General features: G+C 38.6%; 2 protein-coding genes across 2 annotated transcripts in view; both read right to left on the reverse strand.

The window, feature by feature from the left end:
- Positions 1-5134: 5134 nt before the first annotated feature.
- Positions 5135-9105, reverse strand: LOC102193495 (sulfotransferase family cytosolic 2B member 1-like). Its single transcript, XM_005743200.1, has 6 exons — positions 8913-9105; positions 6739-6947; positions 6524-6650; positions 6343-6437; positions 5782-5962; positions 5135-5661 (listed from the first exon to the last, which is right to left on the reverse strand). Exons 1-6 carry the CDS (start codon positions 9046-9048, stop codon positions 5546-5548), a joined length of 864 nt encoding a protein of 287 aa, XP_005743257.1. The 5' UTR covers positions 9049-9105; the 3' UTR covers positions 5135-5545.
- Positions 9106-11755: 2650 nt separating this feature from the next.
- Positions 11756-20130, reverse strand: part of LOC102193785 (sulfotransferase family cytosolic 2B member 1-like) — a 22672-nt gene continuing 14297 nt past the window's right edge. The window contains exons 5-6 of the mRNA XM_005743201.1: positions 12934-13114; positions 11756-12743 (exon numbers count right to left, since the gene is read on the reverse strand). Of these exons, the coding sequence (XP_005743258.1) occupies positions 12628-12743; positions 12934-13114 (297 nt within the window). The 3' untranslated portion in view covers positions 11756-12627. The remainder of the gene's footprint in view (positions 12744-12933; positions 13115-20130) is intronic.

Genomic DNA, 20130 nt, shown 5'->3' on the forward strand with positions numbered 1-20130 from the left:
ACACACAAGTATATATTTATATCAAACTCTATTTTTATTCTTTAGCATTTGCACCAAAGAATAAAAATAGATTTATTAAATAAACAGGAACAGAAATTAAGTCTATTTTATGATGACTAGTAAGATTGCACTGATTTGTGGAACCAAATTAATAGAAATTCAATATCTAGTGTTGTTTGAGTTTTTGATAATTAATGAACTTATAACTGGTAACAACTTGGTAACATGTTATGCACGATTTAGAAAATGTGCAGTATTATGCATAAAATGGTTTTGTTGGTTAAATATTTAATTTGTTTGGTTGTTTTTGTTTTTATTACAAACTTGAAAAAGAAACTCTTTAACTCAGAGTTTCTCTGTAACAAAATCTGTTAGTGTATAGAGCTGATACAAGTTTGGAAGGATTTGGTTTATTCATTTATATATAAAACTGTTGTATTCGTTTTGTCTGCGTTCTGCTCTGTAAGCCTTCCTTTGCACAATGTTATTAATGTTATTATATATTCATGTGAATTGGTTTGCACAGTTCTGCCAAAAATACATTTTTGTCATGTTCAGCTCACTTGAGTTTGGCTTCTTTTACTTTGCCTTGCTCGTGGAGGTATTTTATTTAATAAAAGGTTTCATTTTGCAAAATGATTTCTTGTTTCTTTTGTTTTTCTTTTCATTTTACTGTTTTTCACGCTGTTATATTAGGGCACAAAAGCATCATGATGAGCCACTGTGTCTGTGTTTTATGAGGAGCTGGTTACTGTGCTATGTTCATGAGGATACTTGGCTGCCATCTACTGGTTGAATCAAATCATTGTTAAGTTTAGTAATAATTTGGAGCAGCAGGTTTTTGTTGGGGTTTTTTTTGGGGGGGGGGGTTAAATCTAAGAATTTTGAGTCAGTTAACAGTAGATACTTGATCTGAAGTAGCTGACATATCGACATAGTAAAGAGTTTAATTGTTCCAGAACTCCCTCTCTGTCTTTGTTTCATCTGGCAGTCAAAATGTATCTAATCTATTACTAATTATCTCAATTTTTTTATATTAAACTAAAAGCGGCTGATTGCACCATGATCATGAGGGCATGAATAATGCTGTGACAGCTATTTCTTTCGCATGTCATTAAATTCTTTTCAAAGACCTGTAATGAAGCACAAAACCCACAGACCAAACTAAACTTACTCAGCTACCCAGTTTATGTGTAACACTGCTGGCCTCCAGTGTCATCTGAGATGCTTTCAGGTAGAAACTATGGGCATCTGTTGCATCTTCATAAAACCAAAACATGACCACTGAATTTGAACCACTGAGCATCTCAGTAATGTATCATTGAACATCTGTTACCATTTTTAAAAAGTTAGAAAGCTGTATAAAATGTAATCTCATAATTGTCTTATTGACAGTTTGAAGAAAAATAGCTTTTAGGTACTAAAAAGAAACAGCTGTCAAAGCACTTCTGCCAACATATTCAAAATCACTTTATTTTTTCATAAGATGGTACATTTCCTCATTTTAAACTTTTGATATGCTTAATATTTTGTAAAATATGGGCTTATGTGATTTGCAAATCATATAATTTTGTTTGCTAATTTCATTTTTGTTTTATCCGAGACGTTGACATGTATATAAAATGTGAAAAATAAAGTTTATCAGCAAAGGTGAAGCTGCAAAAACCATTTGAAACAATGGGAATCAGGGTCTGCCAGACAGAACATTTTATTGCTGCTCTGAGCTGTCCAATGTGTGGAGAAGGTGGAGGAGGGTGTGGAGGTTAATGTTCTCAGTGGTATTAGCAATGTGTGCTGGACTGCCAGTTGTGTCTTTTTCCCTTTACTTAAAGGGAAAAAATAATGAACAATAATGAACAATGTAATACTGCAAACTGCTGTTTGAAGGAAACACATTATCAACAACATTATGCCTCTCTGTATCCTCACATCAAGTTGGAGTGAATCCACATTAATATGATCCTGGGCTTGATTTGGCTTTAGTTACTTCCTGTCCACATTTCCTTGTCTCTGATTGGCACCTTTGTTCCTGTTTACCTTAAGTGAAATCAAGTGGTACAGATTATCATTAATAAGGACTGCACTCCCTTCCCCTCACATCTTTCACTTGCACATGGGGTGGCATGTTTGTTATATTTGCTCTTTTCATTAGGTAGTTTATTTTATTAATTAATGAATTTATCTTGCAGTAAGCTAATAACCCAGAGTCTAGTCTTTGTCCCTTTGTATTCGGGTACAAATACAAAGAGGGGAGCCCTGGAAGGGGGTCACCCAGCCACTATGTTGCAGAAGCCCTAGGAGGTTGTGGCGATGAGCCTGCAGGCTCTGCCGGCCAGCCAGAGAAAACCGAGGTTTGGTCCCAGAGAAGAGAGAAAATCTTTAGGAATTATTTAGAGACAGACAGTTTTAAAATCATTTAACCACTTAATTCAACAAGTCTATGGAGATATATGTCAACGTTTATATGGCTTTAAATGTGTCATAAACAGCATTAATGTGTGTGTATTTTATTCTCTTAGTTCACTTTACGAAAGCACATGGCAACTCCATATAAAAAAAGAACAGATAAAGTCCAGTACTGGACTGTTTTTGTGCTTTTGAGGCCAAATCACCCAGGGCTTCTTAGATTAGACTGACGAGTATTTGAAATGTCAGCAATTCTTGATTATTGTAGTTTCATCACTGATTTATCGGTAGTCATAAATGAAGCAAACGTTTCAATTATCCATGCTTAAAAGTAACAAGGCTTGTTTGGTAGACTCATCTTTGGTGATACTGACACCGATAGTGAAACTGATTAGTCCTGGAGAGCAGCTCAGCAAAACAGCTCACCTACATGTACCTGTGGTTCCATCCTCTAACAAATGCTACTGCTGTCATGATATCATGTGCTGTGTAAATGTGCAGGCAGGAGATTGGACCTAAATGCAGGACTCACAGAACACAAAGGCATGAATTTAAAACGTCAGCTTTCACAGCCGTCACAACACAACACAAGGCGTGGAAAACAAAGGGCTTAAATACAAACTGGAGTAATCAGGGAATGGGCGACAGGAGGGAAACATGCTGGGAGAAATTAGACCTGACGAGGCAAGGGAAACAACACTGACATGAGACACAGACTTTCAAAGTAAAACAGGAAACACACAACAGCCACAGACTTGATACAGAACAGAGGAAACGTGGGACACAGGGACAGGAATGACGAGAGACACGACTGACAGGAGCGAACAACATAATTAACATTAAAAGTGAACTAAACCACTACTAATCATAAACCATGATGAAATCACAGAATAATAATAATAATAATACAGAAAACACTCGATCACTGACCCAGGACCATGATAACTGTGTAGTGAGGTGGTTGTGGCTTATACGATTGTCTGATTTTAACCGTATTAAATTTGTATTTACCTCATTTATGTGTTTAACTCTTCAATGTTCCACATTTCAGCAGAGCCATCAATGAATGAACTTCACTTTGGAATGTTGGGTATGTTTGTCAAACGGTACATGCTTTGTCTTCACAGGAGCTGTGAACCGCTCGTCTGCAAGTGCAGCAGATACTGAACTCGACTGTTTTGCTCTCCGCTGGTGATCGTGGAGGTCCCAAAGAACACCAAAAAGCCAAAGAAGCCTTAACCTAAAGTTGCTGCCACATTGTTTTCTACTTTGGCATGTCTGATGCCATATTAGAAAATATTTTAAATGGGTTTAAATGTGAGGAATTGAAGGAATGTCGAATTGTGCTAGATTGTTAGGAGTGTATGTATCATTCTTGATCCAATCCTGTACAGATCCTGTTTGATCTGTTTAGTGTTGAACAATTGCATTTTATTTGTGTGTTTGTGTGAAATTTTAATAATAAATGTACAGTTTTGTGTTGTTTTTTGTTGTTGCTTGCCCTTTCTTACTTGTAAAATGAAAGCAACATTTCATTTTGTATTTGAGTTTTTAAAATAAATGCTGTTAAAAATGTATATATTTTCAGAATAAATTATTAATTAATTAAACAAAATGTACAAATATGTTCATTTATCTTAAAATAGATACTTTTAAAAAAGCTAACTTTTCTCCACTGTTGTCTCCCATTTTACTGTTTTGTTGTTCAATAGTTTCTAAAAGGAATATGATTTGAATAACACTGAACGTTCTAATCTAATAAAATTTGTGCACATTTGGCTCAAATTCGAGCTGGATCAGGTATTACGAGACTCCTCATCTGGTACTGATCTGGTGCATTATGAGTAGATGAAGTGCACGCTATGTGGTGCAAAGTCTGTAATCGCTCATGTAATGTTTAACTATATATTTTTGATTGCCAATTACACTGAGTTCCAGGTGTACTGAGACTTTTCTTCATTTAGTCCAAAGTTGAGGTAAACAAAGAACAAGTGCGCAATCTAGGAGTTCACAGGGTGCAGTAAAGAAAATGTCCAAGAATGACCATACATAACAATAAATCTAAAATCTAGATTCTAGACTGTTCTTGTAACACATTTTCCTTTAAAGTTGCCCTGCATTTTTTTTTAAATTAAGTATATTACACTTAAAGTAATAACACCTGGTTTACATTAAGAGCAACTCTAAATAAAAGCATCTCTGCTATGGCTGTGGAAAAGCCATCATTTATCAGTGAAGGCTGAGACTACATCAGATTATAAATTCTTACACCAATTTTATTAGCCTAAAAAGAAATGGTCCTGAAAAAAAATGTTTTTTTTAATCTGAAGGACTTTACCAACATTTTTCAGTACATTCAGACATCAGATTTATATTTTTACTCCTCTTGCTAGGCATCATTTCTGTTAAATTATCACACAAATAAGCGATAACCTGTATTTTATGATTAAATAATACCAAAGTAACAGAAATTAAGTATTCACATAGTACATTTTAGTGCATGAGTTTAGACTCACTGGGCAAATTATAATTTTTTACTTTTTTTTTTTTTAAGTTAAATCTAAAGTAGTTATTCAATTCCCCCCTCCAAAAAATAACATATTAAAATAATGAAGATGTAAATAATTATTAGAGATAAAAATAAGTTAAAAAGTGCTTACTAAAAAAATGACAGATTTCAGCATATTATGTGAACTGGAAAATAAAATAAAAACAGCAGTATAGAGGTATAAAAATCTCACTTTAATTTGTGAGCAATTCAAATGTTGCAACAGTATTTCCTTGTGGGTAAATCAGCACAAATTGTACAATCTTTAATGTCCAGTGCTTGTGGCTTCAGATTTATATCAGGATACACTAAATATTTTGTGAAGCTAGTTTTATCTGTATCTATAAATAGTCTCCATTTAATTTAAAGCATGCCAGTCATGAGAACTTTAATGGACTCAGTGAGGCTTCTGAATCCTGGTTTAATTGTATTAGAAGACATGTGAATAAACGTTGCTACTTCTAATGCTATTTACTCATGGTCCTAATATTGAAACCATAAATAAGTTTAAGAATATTGGCTCAGTTAGCATGAATTACTTGGTCTGAAATAACAGGCCAGGATTTTTGCCACTCCTGATCTCTATGGTGGTCAATCCAGGCTCCATGGCAGAGAGAAGCTCTCACCCTCCAGCTCTTTGGAAATCACAGAGGTGAATCGGGTCAGTTGCTCTGAGCTGAAGTGGTTTTTCCAGTCTCCAGCAATACCTGACAACAAAAACATGTCAAGCTTGAGTCACATAAACATAAAAACATCTGATGAGAAAAGAAATTGATTCTGGGAAGAAATCTAAAAATACACTTTTGATAGAAGATATGGAAACTCGCCTTTTCTTAGAAAAGGAGACTTGTCACTGTCCATGTACACCTTGGGGATTAGACTGAAGTTGGACATGTTGTTGTTCTGCATGCTCTTGAAAGAACAATGCTCTGCTATCTTCTGAATGACTTCCTCAGTCAGATTACAGCCCAGAAAATCGGAGATATGCCTGAGTGATGCAGGCAGGTCCTGGAAGAAACACGGTTGTTATATTATGTGAAACAGTGTGTGTTTTTCAAATTTAGCTTTTAATGAAAGCTCATTCTGAAGTCATTTTAAGATCATACTTTGAAAGGTCAGCGATTTGAGTGATTTAAGCTTCACATTTTTGGCACGATAAAAAGTCTGAGTTTTATTAGTTGAATACTATACGTCCAAACGTAATATGAACTTTGAGGGGTTTTTTAACAGCAAGAATGTTAAAATAACCTTTTCTATTGGGAATATTGCAGACATACTGACAACACAATGCTCGAAGATAAAGTGTTCTGTACAGTGATCTGTTATGCTTTCCTTTCATGGAAAACAATGGAAGACGTTGTTAACAAAAAAATTTTTAAGTGTTTTACCTGAACCATTTCTTCGTAGGTAATGTACATTATTCTGTCTCCTAGTTCACTGTTTCTCCAGCTCTTTACGTGGTCTGTCCATTTTCCAAACATCACTGCAAATAAGATAGAAATTGGCAAATCATTCACATGCAACCACTCTTCTACTGGTGATAATAGAAGTGCAGTTTTGATCTCTGACCTTTGCCCTCAAGAAATTTATCCATGAACTCATCAAAGGTTCCTGGATCCTCAAGGAAGCTGGCCATCTGGTGGAAGTAGTATGAAGACACCATGATGTCCTTTGGGTTCCTCATGACGTAGATCACCTACAGCAGAAAGAGTGCAAAAACATAATGAGTGTAAAGTCTCTTATATAATCAGGAATGTATTGGGAATATCACACAGAGTCATTACCTTTGCTTTGGAGGCACAGAAGGAAGGGGGCATGAGGCTGTATGGAAAATGTGAGACCAGTGCCCGTGGAGATGCCAGCTTATCCACCACCCATGCCAGTTGTTTCTCTTCTAGCCATGGGACTCTCTCCCAGTTAGGAATGGTATGGATGGGTGTCAGATCCCCCCCATTCAGCACCAGTGGGAGGATCTCCTGCATCCAGCTTGTACCTGAAGAAATAACAGTGAAATAACAATCTGTATTGGAAACTATGCCCGGGCTCAGGAACCCTTCTGAGAAACAATGCCATTGAACACAGTTTGTCATTGCACCACAACTTCAAAACAACATCCTGCCCTGCAAGGGAAAAAAGATCCAGAAATGCTGTTGTCTTCTTTGAGGCTGACTTCATCTAACAAAGACTTAAGTGAAAGATTTTCCAGAGGTCTGACAAATCAAAATTTGAAAGGGTCGTCCAGATGATTCAACTTCTTTGACCAAGTATACGTAAAGCATGTGTACTTATACTGGATGTAAATGTACCCTCAGTACAAAAATAAAAAAAACAGCTCTTTGAAAAACATTTCTACCAGCTATTTTTGTGCTAAGCTAACTCAGCCTTACATTTGTTGCTGCTGCCTGCACTGTAGATGGGTGACTTTGCATCAACATGTAAACAGAAAAAAATAATGTAGCCCAACATTACATTAGGATTTAGTAGGTGGGGGAATGCTAAGATCTGTTGGAGTGGTGGGCATAGGGAAAAGAATCACATAAGAACAATTCCCAATGTGAGCTCCAGTAGGATTTTTCTTTGAGTACATGCTGTGATCAGCTAAGGTATGCTGCTGCTCTGAGATTCACTGTTGTTTATGGATTTAGCCAACAGAGATGCTAGATGTTACAGAGTATGAAGCTGCTATAAACGTCAAGCTCAGTGAGTGGACTACTAATAATATTCCAACCATCATTGTCTGTTAAACTGACCATGAAGCCCACAGTCTGCTCTCTACCAGTCCTACAAGGTGCATTATTACAAACAGTAAGCTAACTTGTTGAGCCTTCACTTAACTGCATAGCATTTTCATGCAACCTCTGAATGGGATACAGAGAGTATACTCCAGTTTGTTTTTTAAATAAATGAGGACATTATGTATAATCTCTGAATTTCAAGAAATTACCACTTTCCCCCCTGCTGTCCTGTCTTACAGCTGAGTATGAAGTGGTGGGAATGAGAATCAGCACCTCTAAGTTTGAGAAAGTTGGCAGAAATGGCCTTTCTCTGAAGGGAGGCTGGTCTCTCCATTAGAGATTGTGCCTCAGGGTAGAGCTGCTACTCTTCCATACTGAAAGGAGCCAGTTGAAGTAGAATCTTCTACTATAAAAGCATGCTGTAATAGCTGCAGTATGTGGTTTAGCATTATGTTGCTGAAATATGCAAGACCTTCCCTGAAAAAGATATTGCCTGGACGGCAGTGTATGTTCCTCTGAAACCTGTATATCCTTCTGAGACCAAGCCGGTTAATTTATGTGCTCTGTAATGGATATTTGCTTTTGGTCTATATCGTTTGACTTATTTGAGCTACCCTCCTAAGCTCTAATGTGCTTATTAGAGGAGTTCCTCTCCAATGGTGGGTGGTCCCTTTAGGCCAAAAAGGCAGGATATCACAGAAAAAGAGGCAGAAAATCACAGAAAAATTAAACTAAAAGTTACTTTTCTGCTCTGAAGGCACCTTTCCAGATGTGCAAGCACTCACTCCATAAGCACAGACCCCCACACCTTCAGATATGCAGGCATTAATTTGAGGAACATTTTTCTGAAACCATTCCACATCTTGTGAATGCTGTTTTCAGAAAGGAACCGCTGCCTAGCGTCATTTTTGAGAAACTCTGCCTCTCTGAGATGATCTTTTGATTCCAAGTCATGTTGCTGACGACCTGTCGCTAATTAATCAAATAAGTTTTGAAATGCTCCTCCATGTGATTATTTTTAGTGTCACTTCCCTTTTCAGTGTTCTTTTGCCCAAATCTCAGCTTTTTTGAGATGTTTTGCTGCCATCAAAATAAATTTCTTAAATATACAGGAATAAATTCCTCCATATATAAAATGTGGAAACTAAAGCTTATCAACAAAAACCATCAGAGACAACTAGAAAAGCTAAAAAGCGACAACAGATATGAGAACAAACACATACCTGACTTCGGATAAGTGATGGCAAACACATCAGTGTCTTCCACACAGAAATTTTGGGCGTACTCCAAGCTCTCCGTGGTGTGGGCCTCCAGGGGCAGGAGGAGACCGTGGTACTTAATGTACTCAGTGGCAGACATGACAGTTCTCTGGATGAGTGAGTCTTCTGTACTTTTCTCCTATCCTTCGTTAGAGACTTTCTCCTGTTACGTAGTCAGTGCCCTTTCCCTGAGCACCTCCTTATTTAATAATCTAGTTGGCATGATTGGACCATTCTCCCCCAAGTACGTATACCTTCCTGAAAGGGAACTTTGTATTCCAAACTGCTTTTATATTTCAGAGGTTGAAGCCAAGACCTAATGACCACGGGTTGGTCTCAAATAGTATACTGTCTTTTTATTCGATTACTCTTGGCTTTATGTAGTAAAACTGACTTAAAGAAAATAAAACATAAACAACCTCATGCTGCAGACATTACTGACTGGTCATAGGTTTTGAAATTTTGTTGGGTTGTAATCATCAAGTTATGTTCTCCCTTTCTGTGTCTTGACATAAAGTTGGAGTGATTCCGTGTTAGTATAATGCCTGGCTTGATATGACTCACTGGAATTCACAACCGCAGCAAAGTAGCACGACAGTGTAAACACTACAGCGTTGTTCAGCAAGCTCGTAAAAGCAAGTAGTGTGTGTGCATGTGTTTATGTCTGTGCCTGTGACCATTGTGCCTTTTCAACAATGACAGCTTTATTGGACTCAAGGGACAACAAATGAGAGACAGAAAAAAATTGGGCCGTGTGAGCTGAACTAGCAAAAAATGAGTGAATACCATTCGTTTTGTACGTCCTCCTTTTTATTCAGTTTTTTCTTACCGAAAAACAATCCTGCGTGAAAAATGGGCTCCTCTCCTTGATGACCTATTTGTCCACATGTGATCTTTTTATTAGTATACTGGATCTGACTGTGTTAATGGAAAAAGTTTCACACCAGTAGTTCTTTAGTTTATAAAGAAATACAAGTTATCCTGCATTTGGAGTGAAAGTTCAGGAATGTGTTATTCTTTGCCTGTTCCAGATACAAATTTGATTACTTTCAGATTTTTGCAGCATTCCTGGCTGCTAACTCTTTGCAGAAGACTCACTGAAATTTTGATTCATATAAGCATGGTGTGTATTTTCAAAATACAGAAAGTAAAGTTTTAAATATTATAGGAGTTCTGTCTTTCATCCCAAAGACAGAATTCCTAAACACAAACTTAATAACGTAGTATATGCAGTGTTGGGAAGATTACTTTTAAAATGTATTCCACTACAGATTACAGAATACATGCCCCAAAATGTATTTTGTAACGTATTCCGTTACGTTACTCAATGAGAGTAACGTATTCTGAATACTTTGGATTACTTAATATATTATCATGCTTTTTACAACTGCATGAATGTACTGTTGCTGTGTGATTTATTACTATTACTGAAAGCCCACGGCTGATTTGGTGCAACATTTGTTGGATATGGTTCATTTAAGACAGACAATTGCTTTAGTCTACCCAATGTCCTGTGTGGGCTTCCAACCCCTGTGGTCTGACATGTAGGAATGTGTTTGCATTTGTCTCCAAGATACAGTTCATCATAAAATGTTGCTGTAAGCACACCTGTATATGCTAGCAGCTTCAAATCTGCATAGCTGTTGCATTTTAAGTTGAATATGCTTGCAAATAACTTTTCTCCAAAACATAAAAAGGCAAGGCATTTTCAAGCTTTGACTTGATCCATAAAGTTAGCAAAGCATTTTTATATCTAGTATCCTAGCTTTTTTTTCAGTCTACCATTGCAACATCCCAGAAGGATCAACTTGTGTGAGCTCGCCTGCTGACTAAAAGCTCCAGCTCTGTAATATATAAGTGGTGATTAGAGCACATTGAGTCACTATGTACACATAACGTACAGGCTTGAAAATCAGATTAGAGGAATGCAGAGTGGCTAAAGTAGCTTGATTCATTATGAGAGAAAAAAAGCAACCCCGTTACAGATATAGGGGAATGGAGCTTTATTTGTAGGCCTTATTTTTACAAAATCCAACAGAAATGTGTCTTTTCAAAGATTCATCCATCATTCTTGTTATTACAGCTACAGCTGAAATAAAAACAAGCCTGTGTGTCTATCATACGTCCGGAGAACAATATGATGTTTAGCATTTAAAATTTGACTACTATTTCATCAAAACTATAAAAGAAGTAAATAAGACAACAAGTTACTGTTAATGACTTTATTGATCTTCTTGTTAAAATTCTCAACAACAAATTAAATACAACATTACATCCATGTTAATTAAGATTGCAGTATCATAACTTTGTATTAGCAGAAACATGTGGACTGTGCCGTGAATGTGCTATGCTCAGTAACTTTAAAAATTGTACCAGTTAAATGTCAAATACATGCAAATCCAGAATATGGAGGTCCTAGATGGCAAAAGTTAATCATATACAAGGTTAACATGCAATAAGTATTACAAACTAAAAAACAATATATATTAACCCTTTAAAGCCGGTTGGAGCGGACACGCTCCATTTTACATAACTATTTTTAAATCCCGGTAGCACTGCAACCACGTAAGCTAGCGCAATAATTTTTTTTGCATATGAAACCGGAGGAGTTGTACTTACATCTTATTCCATCAGCTTGCCCTAGGTCACAGTTTCCTTCTACATATAGCTTTGCAAAAACTGCATAAAAAGCACTTGTAGCAACAAAAACATAATATTACAGAAACACACTTTCCCAATCCGATCAGCTGTTTGTAACACTTCCTACATCCATCAGCGCAAACTATCGCATGTCCGTCATGACCTGCTCGAAACCGGAAGTGACGTCATTTTGCGGCAATTTAGTTTTTTACCACTAGTTCATGGCACTAGTTTATGGGCTCAAATTGGGGTTATAAATATTTTAAAATATTTATTATAAATATTTTACAAGTACGAATATTTTGTAAATCAGACAGCATAGTTGTGAACTGAGTTTTGTAACCTGTAAACCAAATATCTGAAAATTTTATGTTTGTGCATCTATGGAAGAGAATTTGTGTCAATGTAAAAGAGATTTGTATTTGTAAAAAAATATTTACACATTACAAATTTGTTTTTTAAGGTCTGGTTACAGATGCAAAGCAAAAAACTATATATTAAACTTAAAAATTTTGACCAAATTCTTCTTCCTTTCAGCTGATTGGTCAATGTCAGGTCAATCACAAATTTAACAATCCAATCAGAGACAGATGGGTTGGGCTGTCGAAGGGTTCTTTGCTGAGCTGCAGGTCCTGGAAGGGTAATATAGTTTGAAGCTGGAGGATTTCCATATGAATATTCATTATAAGCTAGGTCCCTTAACTTCCGGTAGCTGTTGAAAGGATAAAGCTGTGATATACCAGAAATCCCATTATTACTTTAGTATTACCTAACACAAAGTCAGGGCTGACCTGGGACCTGTGAGTCACACTGCGGAGCATAAAGGCCCTTTCACAACGGCATGCGCTGCACTCACCGCTAAATCAGAGCGAAGGATCCAAAATTTGTTGTGCTGGCCGATGCACTCTTTTGTTTTTTTGGGGCAGCTCTATGTATACTAGATGTGCCTCCTATAAGAAATATAACATTACTCGCGATATAGGTCTCGATTTTGTCTTTACCACTCCTGATCTCTCCGTCTCACTATTTCAGATGGTGGTCAATCCAAGCTCCATGGCAGAGAGAAGCTCTCACCTTCCAGCTCTTTGGAAATCACAGAGGTGAATCGGGTCAGTTGCTCTGAGCTGAAGTGGTTTTTCCAGTCTCCAGCAATGCCTGACAACAAAAACACGCATGCAAAGAGTCACATAAACATAAAAACACCTGATGAGAACAGAAATTGACCATGGAAGAAACTCTGAAAAGACATCTTTGATAACAAACGCGTCCAAGTTGGTGTGTTGTGTTCAATATCACTAATTTTTCAACCCAGTCAGATGTGTCATAATGGGATATGGAAACTCACCTTTTCTTAGGAAAGGAGATTTGTCATGGTCCAAGTACACCTTGGGGATCAGACTGAAGTTGGACATGTTGTTGTTCTGCATGCTCTTGAAAGAACAATGCTCTGCTACCTTCTGAATTAGTTCTTCAGTCAGATTGCAGCCCAGGAAATCAGAAATACGCCTGAGAGCCGCAGGCAGGTCCTGGAAGAAACACGCTCGTTATATAATGTGAAACAGTCAGTGTTTTTTTAAATTTGGCTTTTATTGAAAACTTATTCTAAAGTCATTTCATGAGCAAACTTTGAAAGGTCAGGGGTTTGAATAGTTTAAGTCACAATTTCAAGTTTTGGCAAGACATAAGTCTGGGTTTGTTTTGCTCAAAGTGACAAATGTGGAGGGTGCACTCCAATGTTCCCTCTAATTTTTCATGTGTCTGAGCGAACACACAAATTCCCTGCGCGGTCCCTTGGACCACTGTGAGCAACATTAGAAGTGTGCACTGTGGTCACGCCAACATCGAATCCATCCAAGTTACATGGTTTATTAAAATAATCAAATTAAAGCATTTATGTTAGACTACTTTTAATTAACTGCTTCAGCACACTGACAATGAAAATTTGAAAAAAAAAATTCTTGTTCATGACCTGTTTAGTATGTTAACACTATTGGAAGTGAAAATAACTCTAACTCCAATTTTGAAAACACAACTTTCTTTCTTTTTTAAATAAAGCTCTGACTTGAATTATGAGTATGAGTCTGTGGTCTGGGAGAGAGTCCTGTAATTCTCTGTTTGCAAAATACAGTATATAATGACCAATGTTGGGCAATTAATTATATAGTTACTTCTTCAAAAAAGTAACTGAGTTTTGCAAACAACGGAGTTTTTTGCAGCTGTTTACCTAAAAATGTAGCCAAGGCATTTTTTAAAATAAATATTTCAAACTATTTACAGAACAATCAGCTGTTCTGCATCAAATTTGATGCCACACAAATTATTTGTGTCACTCCAAAAAATTATTTCTGTCCACTATGAGATAAAGGAGAACAACAGCCTGATACCTGCCTGACAACAGGAGATGTATCTCTCCTGTAACACCTGTAACATTCAGTAGTCGCCTCATTGTTCTGACACACACAACAAAACTATTGACTACACTACACGCTAACTACACAAGATTTGTGCTAAACGTCGCAAATCACTCACCTGGCAAAACACTGCGGTCACTCCTAAAACTTCCCCCCTTCCTAAACAATAAATGCCATGTTGCCATATCATTTTTGATTGGTCAACATGGTATATTTTTCGACCAATAGGAAAGGGTGGGGGTTTTTTTGGTTTTGTTTTTGCTCACAGGCTTTCGAGCGTTTTCCTTATAAAACACAGTTTTTACCGTTTCTTCCCGCAGTAAATATAAACAACGATAGTATTCAGGAAGAAAACCAAACATTGCATATCTTTTTATCATAACTCTGGTTTTAGGTGGCCTATCAACACAATTTAAAAACTGGTATAAAGTCCACACTTTTTCCGTCAATTGTTTCGTCTGTCCTGCTCACATCTCCAATGGTTGTACACGTTGTCATTAATGTGGCTTCACTCCACATAAGCCACGCCGCTTTGCTAGCTAAAACAGCGGTGTCGGCACATAAGGACGCTGTCATAGCCTGTCAACCACATTGATTAGCTGCGAATGTAAATGGCATTATTGGCTGGACTATGGAATATGGTGGCATCGTTCTAATCCCATACAGGAGCAGCCAGTCACTCACTGACTAACACTGCAAAACAGAATTGTTAAAGTTTTAATTTTAATTTCAATTCAGGTTAGATTTTTTTTTGGGCACAACACAGATTTTCTGTGCGCAGAGACCGTGCCAGCAGTGCGCAATTGTGTATGTGCGCAGCTTAGAGGGAACATTGGTGCACTCGGGCCTTTAGGTGGAGCATCAAAATATGTGGGAAATTGTGTCTCAAAACTAGGGATGGGAATTTAAACATGTAAAATAATTTATTAATATAATTTAAATAAAAAATAACGCATTTAATCACACTTTGCATTTCAAGCAAAGGGGAACTTTTGTCAATGCACAATTTCCTGGAATACCAACTACACTAATGCACACATCAGATGTACAAAAAGGGAGAAGAAGAACGCGCATTGTTAGGACTGATCGGAGGCAAATTTCATTTCAAAAGACTACCTGACAGAAGCCTTGATAAAAGCATGGTTTTGTGCAAGCTGTCCAAAAAGGAGTTTCCGTACCACCGAAGCACCTCAACCTTACGATACCATCCAAATTCAAAACATGTTGCAGGAGGCACAGAACCTAGCACTGGCAGTGACAATAAAACATATGAACAGTCCAAATTTGATGAAATGACTGGCCCCAGAACCAAAATTAGTAAGCCAATATTGGACAAACTTACCAACTCTCGCATAAAAGGATTGCTCTGGACTGTAGACTACTATCAGTGGTAGAAGATAGGGGGTTAGAAAATGTGCTACAGTTAGCATCAGGTGATCCAACTTTCAACTGCTGTGCCGAAAGACTATTTCAAGTAAAATTGAACAGCCTTATGATATTGAAAGGGAAGCAAAATGAGATGCATTACAGACACCCCTGCTAATATGGAGGAACTACACCAGGAGCAAACAAGACTGGGGCAACAGAAAGAGCCACTCACACAGGATGTTACTACACGGTCAAATGATGGTGTAAACCATGATGTTGAAGAGCAGCAGTAAGGTGACTCCTGTGCGGATGGCGAATTCAGTCGACTGCTTGTTTCGGATGCGAATTTGGCTCAATGATCCATTCTAATTTTCCTGTAGGAGCTTAATTACTTTCGGTGGGATGTGCTCAGTCTCCAGTGTCATCCAAAGTGTTGCCCAATCGATGCAGTCGAATGTAGGCTGAAAGTCAATAAAGATGATGGCCGTCCGTTTCCCACATAAAATTTGCTCCTCACCTGGCAAATACTGAACATCTGGTCACAGGACCCGCGGTGAGATCTGAAGCCGGCTTGCTCTTTGCGGTTCGTCTGTTCGCGATGTTTCTGCAGGCATGATTGAATTACTTTCATGAAGACTTTTCCACTGATCAAGAGCAGACTGATGCCGCATTCGTTTTGGCATTCTCGGTTGTTGCCTTTCTTGAAGATTGGGATAATGATGGCCTTCTCCCATGTTCTTGGAATCGTCTCTGTGCGCCACATTTTTTTGCGGAAGAAGGTGCACTTGTTGGAGAAGAACATCACCGCCAGCCTTGATCGATTCCGCTGTAATTGCATCCACACCAAGCGCTTTTCCATTTTTCAAAGTCCCGATGGCTGTCTTCACCTTTGCCAGGGTTGACTCATCATCGGACCATCGGGGTCTCTGGTGCTTCGATGGGTGGCGGCTCTGCTGGTGGTCCTTGTGGCTCCGTCCAGCACTGTAACCGCTCAGTTGATGATCATACAAAGGTGCCATCAGCCTTTCAGATGTTGTCATTTGTTGATTTGGTTTTTCTACTCAGGCATCAGAGCATTCGATAAATGGTGTGGCACTCATGCTTTGAGGCCACTTCCTCCAAGTCAGCCACTACTTGGTTCCAGTAAGCCTCGCGTTCTTCCTTCAATCGGCGTCAGACGTCCTTGTTGAGCTGACGATATCGTTTAAAGTCGACCAGCTTCACATATTTCGCTTCATCTACCATATCGAGACATTCGTCGGATATCTACGGCTGTGTTCGGCAGCGTGTGGGATGGCACAGGTCTTTGGCGCTTTCCATGATGACGTCCAAAACTTGTTGCTCTTTGACGTTGACATCTTCGGATGGCACCAATGCAGTAAAATGGCTGGATAATGCTATTTGAAATTCTGCCTTGTAAGCGGGATCTGACAGGCATTTCCAGTTGAGCTTTGCCAATGGGTGCGATTTGCATTTGGCTCTTTGTAGTAGAAGATTTATCACGGAAACAGGAGTCAATCAGGATGTAATCCAACATCGCTGAGTCATCACCTGTTGAATTTTCCATGTGAGTTGATGTTTCTTTGGATGTTAAAATTGGGTGTTTTTCCGATGATGAAGTTGTTGGTGTTGGCGAAGGACAAGAGGCGCAAACCGTTGTTGTTCATTACACCATGTCCAAAATGACCCGACCCCGTGCTCTCCCACCCAGTCCGATTGAATCCAACGTGTGTTGTAGTTGGTTATAGAAATTGTTCTTGGCCGGGTCTGGATTTGTCTCGGTTGGTGTGTAGATGGTAATGAGGTGGGTTTTGATGCTACCGTTGATGGTGAGCTCTAAAAGGCGATTGGAGATTGGCTGGAATGAGACAACACTCTTGACTGTGCGACGGGCAACCATGAAACCAACTCCTGCTTTTCGTTTTTCTCCACCCGAGTAGTAGAGTGCCATCTGGTCATCGTTGAGTGATGGTTTGACGACCGTCTGCCCTGATCCTGTGAGTCATAATTTGGATAAAGCTCTGATGTCGATTTTGCAGTTCAGTAGTTCTGGCAATGATTTCAAATTTGTATTTCCACTTTCGGTGTGATGATGTTTCGGTTCCTTCGGCCAGTAGCCCACTTCTCACCAGCATCCTTGTTCCCCAATACTGGCGCATTGGCTGCCCCGGATGCGGTAGCATTAAACAAAGAATTTAGGACATTATTTTCTTGAACTGTCTACTACAGGTTTGTGACTGAGCTTCTTGGAGGTGAGCCATATGTCTTATATTCCGTGGTTTTACCTGCTTTCTGCCACCTGCGTCACACCATGGAGGTCTCCAATGATAACTCAAACTACATGGTGAAATTTAAGACTGCCTTCACAAAGGACCTATCCCAGCGTGTAGCTACACTCAATCATCAGTGGCTCAAGATAGCTACTGTGCTTGACCCACGCTTTAAGGATTTAAAGCATCTTGCAAGCGGAGAGCGAGAAGAGTTTTGGACCAGCCTTGAAGCCCTGCTGCAGGAATAGCGTAAAGATGCCACCACAAAGGAGGCAGCAAAGACAATGGGCCTCCTCCTCTCTTCTTTGTCTTCAGACTCTGATTGAGATGAGGATGCCCTGTGCAACAGGGCTCTGAGTTTGTACAGAGCAGAATCCATCATCAGCGAGACAGACTCCCCGCTGCAGTGGTGGTCCAGTCGAGCAGAGACCCACCCACAGCTGTCTGGCCTGGCCTGGAAGCGATGATGATGATGGTTATGCATTTACCTGTCACTTGCAATGTTTCATGTACATGTTACCTGCAGTGAAATGGGTCCCCTTCTAACTATATACACTGCAAAAACATCACATTGGGAAGACAGGTCAGAGAGCTGTCTTCCCAAAGGATGATAAGAAAAACAATGAAATGCACAATACATGAGGGGAGAGGAGGAGAAAAGCAGACTGAGCTCCTGAGAGGAGAGCAGTTTGAGAACAGAAAAAAACACCTCAGCACAAAGCACATGAATCTTCATACCTTACAAGATAAAAACAGATAAAAGCACAGTTACTTTGTCTAAGTAACTGGTTAAAAGACACAGACAGTATGGAGTACGTAGGTATTGTGAGTCCAATGGGTTTGTTATTTTTTGCACTAAAATAGTCGATGATCACACTGTTTTAGGGAATGTACAAAATAATTTTGGCTAAGGTTACTCACAGTTTAAAGGTGAAACTGGTCAAATAACCTTTTATATTTCTGCTTTATTTTTTTAAGAAGAAAAACTGCACGTTATGTTGAAATTTTTATCATTATTATTGAAAGACAATACCATTTTGAAAATGTACTTATAACAGTATTTTATTTTAAAGTCTGCCCAATTTTGGCCAGAGATATTATTTTTGCTTCTCTGTTTTGAATTGAAATGCAGTTTAATTTTTTTTCCCCCCCAGAAATTAAGAGCTTGAGTTTACAATTTTCATGACCATGTCTATTATTTATTCTGTCGCCCACTAAAACCCTTTTAAATCAAAAAAAACATTTGCGCTTTGAGGCACATTTGCTTGTGCGATTAAATGTGATTAATCAAGATTAATTCATTAATTACAAAACCTCTAGTTAATTAGATTAACTTTCTTTTAATTGAGTCCCACCCCTACTCAAAACACAATATAGATGTAGGTAAGTAACAATTTTTAAAAACACATTTGTCAGCTTGGTCGAGTGGCCATGGAAGCAGACATCCAACATAAGAACCAAAGAGTCTTTGACTGAATGGAATAGATGGGTTTAAATAACCTCACAGCATATTCCATTCTGCAGGTTTCACTCAGGACTAGGGATGGGTACCGGTGTCCGGTGCCATTGTGGAACCGGTTCTGACATAAACGGTAGTAACCAGACCGAAAAGCAGCGCACAATTCGGTGCTTCATTTCGGTGCTTTTTTTCCCTGAGAAATCTAGCCAATCACTTCCTTTCCCAGGATAGTAGGCGGGCCCAGGTATGTACGGTTTTTTCTTTAGAGCGGAGCTAAAATGCCGAAGGCGAAGCGCTCGAGAGTGTGGCTGTACTTCACAGCAAAAGATATAAACTCAGCAGCCTGCAACAAGTGCTTAAAGGTAATAATGTGCAAAGGAGGTAACACCTCAAATCTAATGAAACACATGGCGTCGCATAGCGTTTTTTTAAAAGCCGAGAAATGCACCGCATTTGATAACTTGCAGCAAGACAGCACACCTAGCACATCTGCTGCGGTGCCTGTTCTCGGAGTTAGCCACATCCAAGAACCCGAAGAGGAGAGTCCGGCCCCTAGCCCTGCCGCCAGTGTAGCGGAAATGATAACTGATGATGATGATGGCAGCAGCACCCGTTCTTCTCTGGGTGAGTAACTTAATGTTGTTCGTGTGTAATTTAAGTTGAGTAGGCTAACCACGTTATTAAATTAATGCATGTAAGGTGAACTAGCAAACACCGTCGTAGTTACATGCGGCTGTCTTCTTGTTTGATGGCAGATACTCCCTTCATCCTGGCCAAAAAGGCTAAAATGACGAAAGAAAAAGTGGACGAAATTCACAGGGCAGTGACAAAATTTATAGTCAAAGATCTCCATCCATTTTCAACGGTGGAGTCACCATCATTCAGGTGAAAAATGTTGTATTACTCTGACATAAAAAATAGACTGCATAATACTGTAAAGGTTAATATGTTCATAGCTGCTTAGCTTTGTAAGTCTTCTCTAAATATTATAAGTAAACTATATTTGAATAAAAGGTGAGCTATATGTTTTTTTT

The sequence above is a fragment of the Pundamilia nyererei genome, unplaced genomic scaffold, assembly GCF_000239375.1.
Source record: "Pundamilia nyererei isolate P.nyererei 1_Seehausen unplaced genomic scaffold, PunNye1.0 scaffold00128, whole genome shotgun sequence".
Classification (NCBI taxonomy): domain Eukaryota; kingdom Metazoa; phylum Chordata; class Actinopteri; order Cichliformes; family Cichlidae; genus Pundamilia; species Pundamilia nyererei.

What these genes read in the sequence shown, in the direction of transcription:
- LOC102193495 (XM_005743200.1), bottom strand. Translation starts at nt 9,048, where the DNA reads ATGTCTGCCACTGAGTACATTAAGTACCACGGTCTCCTCCTGCCCCTG. An exon ending in TAAATTTCTTGAGGGCAAAG is followed by an intron (nt 6,438 to 6,523) that starts GTCAGAGATCAA and finishes TCTTATTTGCAG; the next exon opens with TGATGTTTGGAAAATGGACA. An exon ending in GTCTCCTTTTCTAAGAAAAG is followed by an intron (nt 5,662 to 5,781) that starts GCGAGTTTCCAT and finishes TTTTGTTGTCAG; the next exon opens with GTATTGCTGGAGACTGGAAA.